The 13,231-nt window shown below is 32.6% G+C and overlaps 2 protein-coding genes across 5 annotated transcripts; both read left to right on the top strand.

Annotated features, from left to right (window-relative positions):
• On the top strand, positions 135-1,758 carry LOC107637419 (putative F-box protein At4g21240). The gene has a single exon (XM_021122197.1). The coding sequence runs from the start codon at positions 426-428 to the stop codon at positions 969-971; it is 546 nt and encodes a 181-aa protein (XP_020977856.1). The 5' UTR covers positions 135-425; the 3' UTR covers positions 972-1,758.
• Positions 3,724-10,757, top strand: LOC107635568 (F-box protein CPR30-like). Of its 4 annotated transcripts, none has more exons than XR_002362059.1 (3): positions 8,119-8,292; positions 8,528-9,823; positions 10,065-10,417. XR_002362059.1 is itself a non-coding variant. In XM_021122191.1 (2 exons), exons 1-2 carry the CDS (start codon positions 3,787-3,789, stop codon positions 10,085-10,087), a joined length of 1,218 nt encoding a protein of 405 aa, XP_020977850.1. In that variant the 5' UTR covers positions 3,724-3,786; the 3' UTR covers positions 10,088-10,757. The 4 variants fall into 4 exon arrangements, 2 of the variants coding, with proteins under 2 accessions (XP_020977850.1, XP_020977849.1); XR_001619278.2 differs by having other exon boundaries at positions 8,522-9,823; XM_021122191.1 differs by lacking the exons at positions 8,119-8,292; positions 8,528-9,823 and adding an exon at positions 3,724-4,981 and having other exon boundaries at positions 10,065-10,757.

The raw sequence follows: 13,231 nt of genomic DNA, 5'->3' as shown, positions 1-13,231 counted from the left end.
TTATCAGTATTTTAAAAATGATATCTAATATAAATTTTAATTTCAAATGGTAAAAATTAAAAATAATACTTAAAAAAATCCTATTGAGATTGCTCTAAATTGTAAGTGATAACTACTAATAAACTTTGATGATGAACTTGAATCCAACAAATGCTTAGAAAATCAAGTTTATCCGCTTGAATTAAGATTTGTTGCTTATTGAAACTATTTTGGTTGGTTAAAAGTTAAAACCTTTCACCAAATCAACATTAACAGAAAAAAATAATCAATTGCTTCCCCATTTTTCTAAAATAACGCTTTCCAAAGTTGCATTATTTTTCTCGGAACTGAAAAAAGGGGAAAAAACGCGGGAAAACGCTCGTCTTTTTAAACGGATTGAAGGAATGTTCATATGAATTTTCTTCCTCGCCAAAACCCTAATATCGATGACAATGAAGCAATCCAGCATGGAGAAGAAGAAGCTCAAGAGCATCAACGATCTCTTTCCTCCGGAACTGATACGAGCAATCTTACTGAGGATTCCCATCAAACACCTTGTGTGCGTGAGGTGCGTTTCCAAGCTATGGAACACTCTCATCTCCGATCCCAATTTCGCAAAATCCCATCTTGATCACTCTCTCGCACCCTCCCATAGATGCCTCTTCCTCCAAGGCAATTCTCACGCTTCCTCCGTTGACCTCGACGCACTGCTTCAAGATGATAATGATGGCGTTGATGCAATAGCCATCTCTCTCCCTTTCAAGATGATAAACCTTCTGATGATTTCTGTCTTGTTGGTTCCTGCAGAGGGTTCGTACTCTTACACTGCGAACCACAGTTTTTTATCCTGTGGAACCCACTCACTGATTCCAGCAAAAGAGTTTCATACTCTCATATGGTTAATGCCGCAACAAGCTATGAACACTTCTCCGTTCGCCGTGAAGCGCTTCTATATGGCTTTGGTTATGATGGGTCACAAGATGATTATGTAGTAATTGTAGCATATAAGGGTAAAGACGGCGAAAACCATTTTGATCTGTGTTGTTTCAGAAGCAATTCATGGGTTAATCTTGATGCTGCACTTCCCAAATTACTGGACCGGGATAATTTAAAATCTAAGGGGTTGTTCTGTAACGGGGCTATTCATTGGTCTACTCATGAGTACGGTTTTCACATTGCTCCTATCCAAGTATCGCCGTACTACGAGGCTGCCTAGCCTTGTATTATAACAATGGTGATCTTGTATGCTCTAAGTTTAAGCCACTGTGCTTATCTGCTAATGGAAGTATTATTGGAAGATCTTATCCTTGGGAGGGTGAAGTAGAGTTCTATATATATAATGTCAGAGGAGAGCTGCTCAAACATGTTCAATATATTTATGGTGAGCCTACCAGCTACACAAGGTCCATTGTGCATGTGTTCTGTCCCTTGGCACTCCCTAGCAACATCAAGCAGAACAAGAGGAAGAAGGGTTGTAACGTGTGCTTTACACCATTTTGTTGCTGTTAATTTTGCTTGTGTTATGATTGATTGAAACGAAATGAGCTTGATGGATTTTGCACTAAGTTGCAACCAAATGTGAGTTTTGACCATTGATGGTGAATTTGAAGTCCATTAAACCATGTCTTGCTTCTTATTGTCACGTCTCCCATTGAGGTTCTTTGAGATTAAAATTATCTCTGTTTTTCATGTCTAATGAGGTCAAAGTGTCAAACCAAAGAGGTCAAACAAGGGAAGGAAATTAGGAGTAAATACAGGAACAACTTGGACACTTTGATTGTGCGGTAAATAAAGTATAGGATTGGCAAGTTGAGCTGGAAAGGAGCTCCTCAAAATTCTTATTCTATGATTGGGGAAAACTCAAACATTTTAAAATGCAATTGAGTTTTCTCTTGTTAAATTCAATATCTCTTTTGAATCATATATAATAGTAAACTAAGTAAAGTAATATTTCTTAAATTATCTGCTTTATTTTTCCTCTCCAATATATGCAGTTCAAGTTTTGGATTTGTTTCTTTATGTTTTATTTTTGTACAATATTTTCTTGGTTCATTAGATTCCTATTCTTGTTCTTTTAATACTAATCCCTCTGTTTAAATGATTCTAAATGGCTTATATAAGTAATTGTCTTTTCTTCTATGCATTAATGGTTGGCGGAAACAATGTAATAGGTCGTGCAATTTATACACAAAATAGCACACTTAGTTGTGAGAATTGAGATATATATAAAATGTGAATTCCAATTTAAAAATTGTAAATTGTGAATTTATCGATTTATCAATTCAGTTTTCTGAATTATTTTTTATTTGTCAATAGTGAGCTGTATTGGCTCATTAATTTCCATTTTATGCATGTAAGTACGTAAATATAAGTATTTAACCGTCTTGAATATAAGTCAAAGCAAAAGTGGATTCTTAAATATCATAAAACTAGTCTTACGTGGTTAAATATCTTGTGTATTTAATTGTTTTGAGTATTGCCAACGAGTAATAGCTCAAATGGCATAGTCTCCTCATACCTAATTAAGAGGTTGGTTTTGTTGGTAGCTCGTTGTGTGTTATCTTCTATATTTTTGTTTGCTCTACTTTAATGTATTGAACTTCTTTTATTTCAAAAAAAATTGTTTTTAGTATAGGCTTTTATAATTTTTAGAATTATAACAAAATAAATCCTCAAAAAATGGGACTTATATGTTTTATATTTGTGCAACTAAATATCCTTCATATATTGTTATTTATTCAACATTTTTTAATATTAATTTAAAAAAATTAAAACAAACACATTTAAATACGTTTATTGTCTTTTTTTTTTAATTTAAAAAACTATCTAAAAAACAGAATAAACAAATTAAAATTCAAAATTTTAAATTTAAATTTTCTTAACACTAATACATCATAAACAAAACTTTAAATATTCTTTTAAAAACAGATTTCAACTAACCACCTCTCCTAAGTGGTAACTAAAGAAAACCTTTCCTTTGTGAAAACTGAAAAACCAGGGGTGCAGCGCCTCCCCTCCTCGCCGCCTTCGTCTTCTCCCGCACTGCGCACATCCCCTGGCAACCTTTTAATTGAGTATGAGGAGACTATACCATTTGAGATATAACTCATTGGCTAAATGGGAGTTTGTATAGAATTGATTTTGCAAACTTGATTTTGATGAAAAGTAAGTTTGTGTTAAAGTAATTTATGTTTAGTAATCTTTATATCAAAATAGATTATAGTAAAATAAATATTGTTTAGATTACACTACTCAAAATTATTTTTAAATAAAAAATTATTAAAATAGACATCAACTTAAATAAATTTTTTATATTATTCTATTATTTTAATTTAGATATTTAAATAAATATTATTAATTAATTTTATAATAAAATTAATATTTACTTACTAAAATAAAAATAATATATAAAAATTGACATGATTTTCTAAACGCAAAACTATAACATTTAAAAAAAAAAGGTACCCAAATATAAATAGCAAGCATTCAATGCACTGAAACGTGTTTCTCTTCTTTCTAACGCTAAACCAAACACAGGTATTGGCAGTTTTGTAAAATGAATGTAATGTAGATGTGCTAAACTAATTTTTAAAGAATAAGTAGCATTTTTGAATTTAGAAACTTACCTAATAAAATTTTTTTGGAACAAAAATATCCGATACGATATTTTTTATGGACCCATTTAAAAGAACTTTTTTTTTTCCAATACCCAATCCAAAACTAACCCTTTTTTCAAGGCAATTTCAAGTCCCGGATCTGAGTTGAGTGAATTGGTATATAAATTGAGAAAAGCTGAGCAATCCAAGCATGCATAAGAAGAAGAAGCCGAAGCACACGGTGAACAAAGCAAAAGAGCAATCGAGCATGGAGAAAAAGAATCAGAATGACAAGAGCAAGAGCATTCATGACATCCTCCCTCTTGATCTGATACACATAATCCTTCTACGGGTGCCGATCAGACATCTCGCTCGCCTCAAGTGCGTTTCCAAGCTCTGGTGTTCTCTAATTTCTGATCCTGACTTTGCGAAATTTCATTTTCACCACTCTCCCGCAGCCACCAACGCATGCTTCTTCATGAAAAACGACACTATGGCTTACTTGGTTTACTTAGACGACAATGATGCATCAGAAAGAGTGGTGTGTCCCCCTTTCCAAAAGAAAGCACGTTCTGATTTTGTGGTCTTGGGATTCTGCAGAGGCTTTATTCTCTTCCATCGAGACCCACATTTTCTTGTGGTATGGAACCCACTGACTGGATCCAGCAAAAGAATATCCTACTCTCATATTGTTCATCGTAGTAAGCCCCCTGGCTATGGCACGATTGCCTACAATATGTATCTGCATGGATTTGGTTATGATGCATCACAGGATGATTACTTACTTCTTGTAGCTTGGTGCGATTGCAAAGGACAATATCATTCGGATTGCTTTTCCTTGAGAACCAATTCATGGATTAATCTTGATACTGCAGTCCCCAAACTCTTGGGTTTTCATTACTGGTATTCTGGTGGGTTGTTCTTTAATGGCGCATTTCATTGGGTGCCTTGTGAACTTATAGATTACAGGGATGCTATTGTAATCTTTGATCTCATGGAAATGACTTTTTCAACTTTATCTGCGCCCGAACAACTGTCATGCTCCCATCCAAGTCTTGCCCTACTGAGAGGCTGCCTAGCCTTGTATTCTCGCAATGCTGATTGCTGTAACACTGACATATGGGTGATGAAAGAATATAAAGTGCACTCATCTTGGACTCTCTATCAGATTCCTTGCAAGGACTTCTGGCCTCTGTGCTTATCTAGTAATATGGACATTATTGGGAGAGGGTATACTTCGTGTGCTAAAACAGGGTACATCCTATATAATGTCAGAGGAGACCTGTTCAAGCATTTTAAATATCTGTGTTACCGTGAACCCATTATTGTGTATACAGAGAGTCTCTTGCCACTCCCTAATGACATTAAGGATAAAGATAACAAGAAGAAGATGAAGAAGGAAATCGGTATGTAACCAATTTCCTAGGCATTGCACGAAGCTATTCCTGTTAGTTTTCATTGCATTTTGCATCAAGTTCCAATCAAATGTGACTTTTGTTTCTGTATGCTGAAATTTGAATTTATCAATGCTTAGGAATCATTGATCACTGCCTTGCTTCTTGTAGTCCGGGATTGTGGTGCAGTTTTGAAGTTTAGATTATTTTCATGTCTAAAACTGTCTTTTACCTGAGCTTTTTTTTGCAGGTCATCAAGTTCACCATGAATATTTTTGAACAACCTGATGTTGCTAAAGGTTAGCATCAAAGAAAGGAGAATTAGGAGCCAACATACAAGTGAACAGCTTGACACATGGGGAAGAAGAACATTTGAAAAGTGCAAATGAAGTTTAGTTGGTTATGCAAAACTTTTGATGTTTTATATCTTAGTTGGTTATGTAAAACTTTAGATGCTTTATTTTGCAGATTGCATAATGTACTTTTCTTTTATCATGTCAAAACCTTATGAATCCAATCCTAGAAGTTTTAATTGTAGATTCTTTTGGGAATAATACATTTCTCCTGCAAACTTGAGATGCTAGGTGTGGAGTCTAGTGAATTTGTCAAATGAATCTCTTGTAAAATTTCTGTTTATCTCTGTTTTATCGAGCAATGACATTCCTTAATCCATACGATGTTTCTTGCAAGTATCCAATCATATTCTCAAGAAAACTTAACAACATGAAAACACTAGTGAAAAATTTAAGTCGTCTGACATTAAATTTGAGTGGTTTAAAACCATAGATTATTAATTCTCATTGTTATGAAAATTCTTATATTAAACTTACTGCTTAATTAAGGAATATATATAGTAGAGGTGTTAGTGAAACTACTTAAACACGTTTTAGATATGTTACTGAGGGTGAAGTAGAGTTCTATATATATAATGTCAGAGGAGAGCTGCTCAAACATGTTCAATATATTTATGGTGAGCCTACCAGCTACACAAGGTCCATTGTGCATGTGTACTGTCCCTTGGCACTCCCTAGCAACATCAAGCAGAACAAGAAGAAGAAGGGTATGTAACATGTGCTTTACACCATTTTGTTGCTGTTAATTTTGCTTGTGTTATGATTGATTGAAACGAAATGAGCTTGATGGATTTTGTACTAAGTTGCAACCAAATGTGAGTTTTGACCATTGATGGGGAATTTGAAGTCCATTAAACCATGTCTTGCTTCTTATTGTCACGTCTCCCATTGAGGTTCTTTGAGATTAAAATTATCTCTGTTTTTCATGTCTAATGCCAAAATTTTACTGTTTGATATTTTCTGCAGGTTCTCAGAATCACGAAGAGGTCAAGCAAGGGAAGGGAATTAGGAGTGAATACGGCTTGGACACTTTGATTGTGTTGTAAATAAAGTGTAGGATTGGCAAGTTGAGCTGGAAAGAAGCTCCTCAAAATTCTTATTCTATGATTGGGGAAAACTCAAACATTTGAAAATGCAATTGAGTTTCCTCTTGTTAAATTCAATATCTCTTTTGAATTATATATAATGGTAAACTAAGTAAAGTAATATTTCTGAGATTATTAGCTTTATTTTTTCTCTCCTATGCAGTTCAAGTTTTGGATTTGCTTCTTTATGTTTTATCTCTATACAATATTTCCTTGGTTACTTATCTTTGACTGATCTATCATTAGATTCCTGTTCTTGTTCTTTCAATACTAATCCCTCTATTTAAATGATTCTAAATGGCTTATATAAGTAATTGCTTTTTCTTCTATGCATTGATGGTTGGCGGAAACAATGTAATAGGCCGTGCAATTTTTACACAGAATAATACACTTTGTTGTGAGATATATAACATGTGAATTCCAACTTAAAAATTGTGAATTTATCGATTTGTCAATTCAGTTTTCTGAGTTATTTTTTATTTGTCAATAGTGAGCTGTATTTGGCTCATTAAGTTCCACTTTATGCATGTAAGTACATAAGTATAAGCGTATAACCGTCTTGAATATAAGTCGAGCAAAAGTGAATTGTTAAATATCATAAGACTAGTTCTGCATTGTTAAATATTTTGTGTATTTAATTGTCTTGAATATATGCTTAACAATTTTTTAGAATTGTTACAAATTTTATATTGTAAACTATGTTGTGAGCACTAATATCAGTTTTGTGTCTCTTATTATTTTCTGACTTCTATCTAAGTATCATAATAGAGAAGCCTATTTAATTTACTTGTTCCTATATTTTTTTTTATTTGGCTCTTTAATGACTAAAGATAAAGTAATAAATGTATAAATAAAATTGGTTACAGTCACCAAAAAAAAAATAAAATTGGTTATGTAAAATTTAAAGATGTTTTATTTTATCAATTATATACACAAATATACACTTTTCTTTTTAATCATGCTATTAACGTAGTTCGTTTTAAGTAGTTTTTTAGTAAATCATGGTAGACCCAACTAAAAAAAAAATTAATGCTTAATTACTTTGTATGTCAAACCACAAAAATTTAAAATGAAGAATGTAACAGAATTTCTTAAGGTAATTTTTTGCATACAAAATATACCAAAACAAAAGACTTTTAAAAAAATAAAAAGGAGAGAGAAAATAAAACTATGGTTGTTCAGGAATTAATTAAAAAAATTGTTTATTCGAATATTTTTATTTGATTAATTATTATAGTAGAAATATTTTGATATTAATTAATGTGAGAGTGAAAAATAAATTGAATAAAAAAATTTAATTCAAAGTGATTTGTTATTGAACTAAATAGAAATACTAAATAAATTTAATTTTACTATTTTATATATTTTCTAAAATAAATCCTTAAAAATAGAATTTATATGTTTTATTTTTATAAATTCAAAGCAGTGTGATTAGATATTCTTTAAATAGAGTCTCCAAAAAGATATTCTTTAAATATTGTTATTTATTCAATTTTTTTAACATTAATTTAAAAAAGTTAAAACAAACACATTCAAATACATTTATTATTTTTTTAATTTAAAAACAAATATAAAAAAACAGAATAACCAAATTAAAATTCAAAATTTTAAATTTAAATTTTTTTAACAATTAGACATCATAAATAAAACCCTAAATATTCTTTTAAACACAGATTTTAATTAATTAATCACCCCTACTTTGTCGTAACTAAAGAAAATCTTTCATCAGTAAAAACTAAAAACCCAGAGCTGCAGCGTACCTCCCCTCGCGAAGAACTTCTCCATCCGTGACGGCGACATGCAGTTCCATTGCCGACCTGCAGCTCCCCCGCTCACCTCTTTCATCCCAAGTCTCCTCCACCATCGCGATCCTTCTTCGTCTAAGGTAATTCTGCTTGCAAAACTATGTATAATTGGGTGTTTTGTAAAATAAATATAATGTGATATGCTCAACTCTGATTTTTAAAGAATAAGTTGCATTTTTGAATTCAGAAACCTACCTAATAAAATTTTTTTGGAACAAAAATATCCAATACCATATTTTTTATGGACCTATTTAGAAGATAACTTTTTTTTTCCAATAGCCAATCCAAAACTAACCCTTCCTCTTTTAGTTTTAGGTTTTTAAATTAATTTCAAGTCCCGGGAACCGGAGTTGAGTGAATTGGTATATGAATTGCGAAAAGCTCAGCAATTCAAGCATACATAAGAAGAAGAAGCTGAAGCACACAGTGAACAAAGCAAAAGAGCAATCGAGTATGGAGAAGAAGAATCAGAATGACAAGAGCAAGAACATTCACGACATCCTCTCTCTTGACCTGATTCACATAATCTTTCTGCGGGTGCCGATCAGACATCTCGCTCGCCTCAGGTGCGTTTCCAAGCTCTGGTGCTCTCTCATTTCTGATCCAGACTTTGCCGAATTGCATTTTAACCACTCTCCCGCTGCCACCAATGCATGCTTCTTCATGAAAAACGACACTATGGCTGACTTGGTTTACTTAGACGTCAATGATGCATCACAAAAAGAGGTGTGTCCCCCTTTCCAAAAGAAACCACCTTCTAAGTTTTTGGTCGTAGGATCCTGCAGAGGCTTTATTCTCTTCCATCGAGACCCACATTTTCTTGTGGTATGGAACCCACTCACTGGATCCAGCAAAAGAATATCCTACTCTCATATTGTTCATCGTAGTAAGCCCCCTGGCCCTAGGATTGCTTACGATTTGTATCTGCATGGATTTGGTTATGATGCATCACAGGATGATTACTTACTTCTTTTAGCTTGGTGCGATTGCGAAGGACAATATCATTTGGATTGCTTTTCCTTGAGAACCAATTCATGGATTAATCTTGATGCTGCTGTCCCCAAACTCTTGGGTTTTCGTTACTGGCATTCTGGTGGGTTGTTCTTTAACGGCGTTGTTCATTGGGTGCCTTTCGATTTTGAAGATTACACGGATTACACGGACGCTATTGTTATCTTTGATCTCAAGGAAATGACTTTTTCAACTATATCTGCGCCGGAACAACTGTCATGCTCCTACCCAGGTCTTGCCCTACTCGGAGGCTGCCTAGCCTTGTATTCTCGCTATAATGATTGCCGTAAGACATATGTGTGATGAAAGAATATAAAGTGCACTCATCTTGGACTCTCTATCAGATTCCTTGCAAGGACTTCCTGCCTCTGTCCTTAACTAGTAATAGGGATATTATTGGAAGAGGTTATACTTCGTGTGGTAAAACAGGGTACTTCATATATAATGTCAGAGGAGACCTGCTCAAGCATTTTAAAGATCTGTATTGTCAGCTTCCCAAACGTGAACCCATTATTGTGTATACAGAGAGTCTCTTGCCACTCCCTAGTGACACTAAGGACAAGGATAACAAGGAGAAGATGAATATGAAGAAGGAAATCCGTATGTAACCATTTTCCTATGCTTTGCACGAAGCTGTTCCTGTTAATTTTCATTGCATTTTGCATCAAGTTCCAATCAAATGTGACTTTTGTTTCTGGATGCTGAAATTTGAATTTATCAATGCTTGGGAATCATTGATCGCTGTCTTGCTTCCTGTAGTCCGGGATTGCTGTGCAGTTTTGAAGTTTAGATTATTTTCATGTCTGAAATTGTCTTTTACCTGAGCTTTTTTTTTTTGCAGGCCATCAAGTTCACCATGAATAATTTGAACAACCTGATGTTGCTAAAGGTTAACATCAAACAAAGAAAGAGAATTAGGAGCCAACATACAAGTGAACAGCTTGACACATGGGGAAGAAGAACATTTGAAAAGTGCAAATGAGTTATGCAAAACTTTAGATGTTTATTTTAGTTGGTTATGTAAAACTTTAGATGCTTTATTTTGCAGATTGCATAATGTACTTTTCTTTTATCATGTCAAAACCTTATGAATCCAATCCTAGAAGTTTTAATTGTAGATTCTTTTGGGGATAATACGTTTCTCCTGCAAACTTGAGATGCTAGGTGTGGAGTCTAGTGAATTTGTCAAATGAATCTCTTGTAAAATTTCTCCTCAGCACTCACCTCTTCATTCCTCTTCATCAAGGACCCTGCAGAAGCTCACTACTGCTCTGACCTAAACGAAATATTTCATGACGATACTATGATTAAAGTGACCTTTCTTGATTTCATTTTCCCGATGAAGAACAAGAAGGAGAAGAATATGGATCAATCTCGTGAATCGTAATACAAGGTGGGTGCCTAGCCTTGTATTTCATAAACTACAGTTTTGGTGATAATAGAACTCAGATATGGGTTTTGAAAGAATAAAAAGTGAATTCATCTTGGACTCTACTCTGACATTCCTTAATCCATATGATGTTTCTTGCAAGTATCCAATCATATTCTCAGGAAAACTTAACAACATGGACATCAATCCACTACTCATGAAAAATTTAAGTCATCTAACATAAATTTGATTGGTTTAAAACCATAGATTATTAATTCTTGTTGTTATGAAATTTCTTATATTAAACTTACTGCTTAATTAAGGATATATAGTAGAAGTGTTACTGAAACTACTTCAACACGTTTTAAAAGGATAGGTCCTATTCTTCTCTTCTTTGCACTACATTATTTCTGATTGGTTTTATTATTTGGTGGCTACTCCAATGAAGATTTCATAATTGTCATCATGTGAAGATACTTCATTTTGACCATTGGATGATAAGTTGTAGGGCTTGATTTTTATTTAAAGTAAAAATGTTACTTTTATTTAAAATGTTGCTAAACAAATAAGTCACACTTTTTAAACAAAGATCATCATAAGAAGATGTTTTTAACATCTTCATTGGAGTAGCTGCCTTATTACTTTGTGATCAATGTAAAAGTCCTGAGCAAGATGCATTGTGCATCAAGTTGCATTCAGATGTGAGTTTGACTATTCATGGTGAAACTTGATGTATCAAATGCTAAGGGAATCATTCATAGCAGTCTTGCTTCCTACAATCTAGTATTGTTGAGGTATGCTTTGTTATTGTGCTGAGTGCTATACATAAATATACTTTTTCTTATTGATTGTATACTTTCAGTTAAGATGTTAGCTTTGGCAACACCTTAAATAATTTTTAGTTGATGTATATTCTTTGTAATATTATTAGGCACATCACAATGAAATAATTAAGACTCATAAGATCTATCTTAATGTCATACAAGTAATCAATATGTGACTGATAAAATTTATTGCTGGCCAATGAATTGCTACTCATACAAGGCAAAATTGAGGACTAGTGAACTCTATTTAAGAATTTGCTGCTAGCTAACAGGTTGTTACATGTATAAGGCTGGATTCGAATCTTCGCCATTTGCTTAAACGGACTAGTGAGTTAACCACCAAACTTCTCCAACTTTATTCAAAAGCTAAATGCATGAAAGTGCATGGTTAATGTTTGGACGTCCTGGAGTTTATGAGGCCAAAAACCTGGCTATATATATATATATGCAATAATTCTATATTAAATTTAGCTTGAATTGAAGCCCGTTTTCATTAACCATAATGAACAAGAATAAATTTTGCTTAAAATAGTTAAAATATGATTGTGAATTTTAAAATAATTTGTGAAAATTTTATTGTTTACAGAAAAATTGATCATCATTGGCAACAACTGTCCGCCATTGAGAAAGTCAGAGATTGAATACTATGCTATGTTGGTCAAAGGTTGGAGTTCACCGTTATAATGGAAGTAAGTTCTTAATCTTATACCTCCCATTTTTTGCTGTTTCTCTTAAATGTTATGATAGCTTGCATTGCAAGTCCCAAATTACTTACTTTGATGTAATATTCATATAGCTTATTAGGTTATTCGACCTTGGACCATTACTTAGTGCCATATCATAAAAGTTGGTCTAGTCTTATACTATACACAAGTCTCATGTAGAAAGAGCATCACATCAAATTGAATCATATGATTTAATGTCTTAATTTGATTTGAAGAAAAGGAACTTTTCGGAGATATTTTTTTTGGGACAGACTAAAACTTCAAAGTAATCCTTAAGATTGGGCGAGTTACCCATAATCGTCCTTGACTTTTAAAATTCCCTAAAGAGTATCTCTCACATTCAGTTTCGAAACCCATAGTTGCCCTGCTACCCTTTTCGGCGCACAGTCAGCAAAATTCCCTAAGACTACCTAATTTGCTTGCTCCTATATTTTTTTTATGATGAATTATATGGTAAAGATGTAAGTTTAAAGGTCTTTCTTTTTATGTGATGAAAGAGAGATTGAAAATACCAGAATCCACATTTTGAACATTAATAAAATAATAAAAAATAACTATAAAAAAATTTAATTCTCTCTTTATACAACTTGAATCTGTATAGTAGAGTGCCCCTTTTTTTATTTGGCTGTTTAATGATTAAAAATGAGGTAATGAATGTACAAAGAAAATTGACAATGTAAAACTTAAAAGATATTTTATTTTATCAATTACATACACAAAATATACACTTTTCTTTTAAATTATGCTGTTAACGCAGTTAGTTTTAAGTAGTTCTCTAACAAATTATAGCAGATCAAAACAAAAATAAATTAATACTTAATCACCTTGTATGTTAAGCTACACAAATTTAAAATGAAAAATGTAACATAATTTCTTAAGGTAATTTTTTGCATACAAATATATCAAAACAAAAGACTTTTAAAAAAGCAAAAAAAAAAAGGGAGAGAAATTAAAACTATGGTTGTTCGGAAATTGATTAAAAAAAATTTTATTCGAATATTTTTATTTTGATTAATTTATTATAGTATAAATATTTTGATGTTAATTGCATAATATTTTGTGAAAGATAAAAATAAAAAATATTAAATAA

Source organism: Arachis ipaensis, chromosome B04 (genome assembly GCF_000816755.2).
Source record: "Arachis ipaensis cultivar K30076 chromosome B04, Araip1.1, whole genome shotgun sequence".
Classification (NCBI taxonomy): Eukaryota; Viridiplantae; Streptophyta; class Magnoliopsida; order Fabales; family Fabaceae; genus Arachis; species Arachis ipaensis.
This window is presented reverse-complemented; position numbering and strand designations above follow the sequence as displayed.

What these genes read in the sequence shown, in the direction of transcription:
- LOC107637419 (XM_021122197.1), top strand. Translation starts at nt 426, where the DNA reads ATGACAATGAAGCAATCCAGCATGGAGAAGAAGAAGCTCAAGAGCATC.
- LOC107635568 (XM_021122190.1), top strand. Translation starts at nt 3,787, where the DNA reads ATGCATAAGAAGAAGAAGCCGAAGCACACGGTGAACAAAGCAAAAGAG. An exon ending in GAAGATGAAGAAGGAAATCG is followed by an intron (nt 4,982 to 5,219) that starts GTATGTAACCAA and finishes TTTTTTTTGCAG; the next exon opens with GTCATCAAGTTCACCATGAA.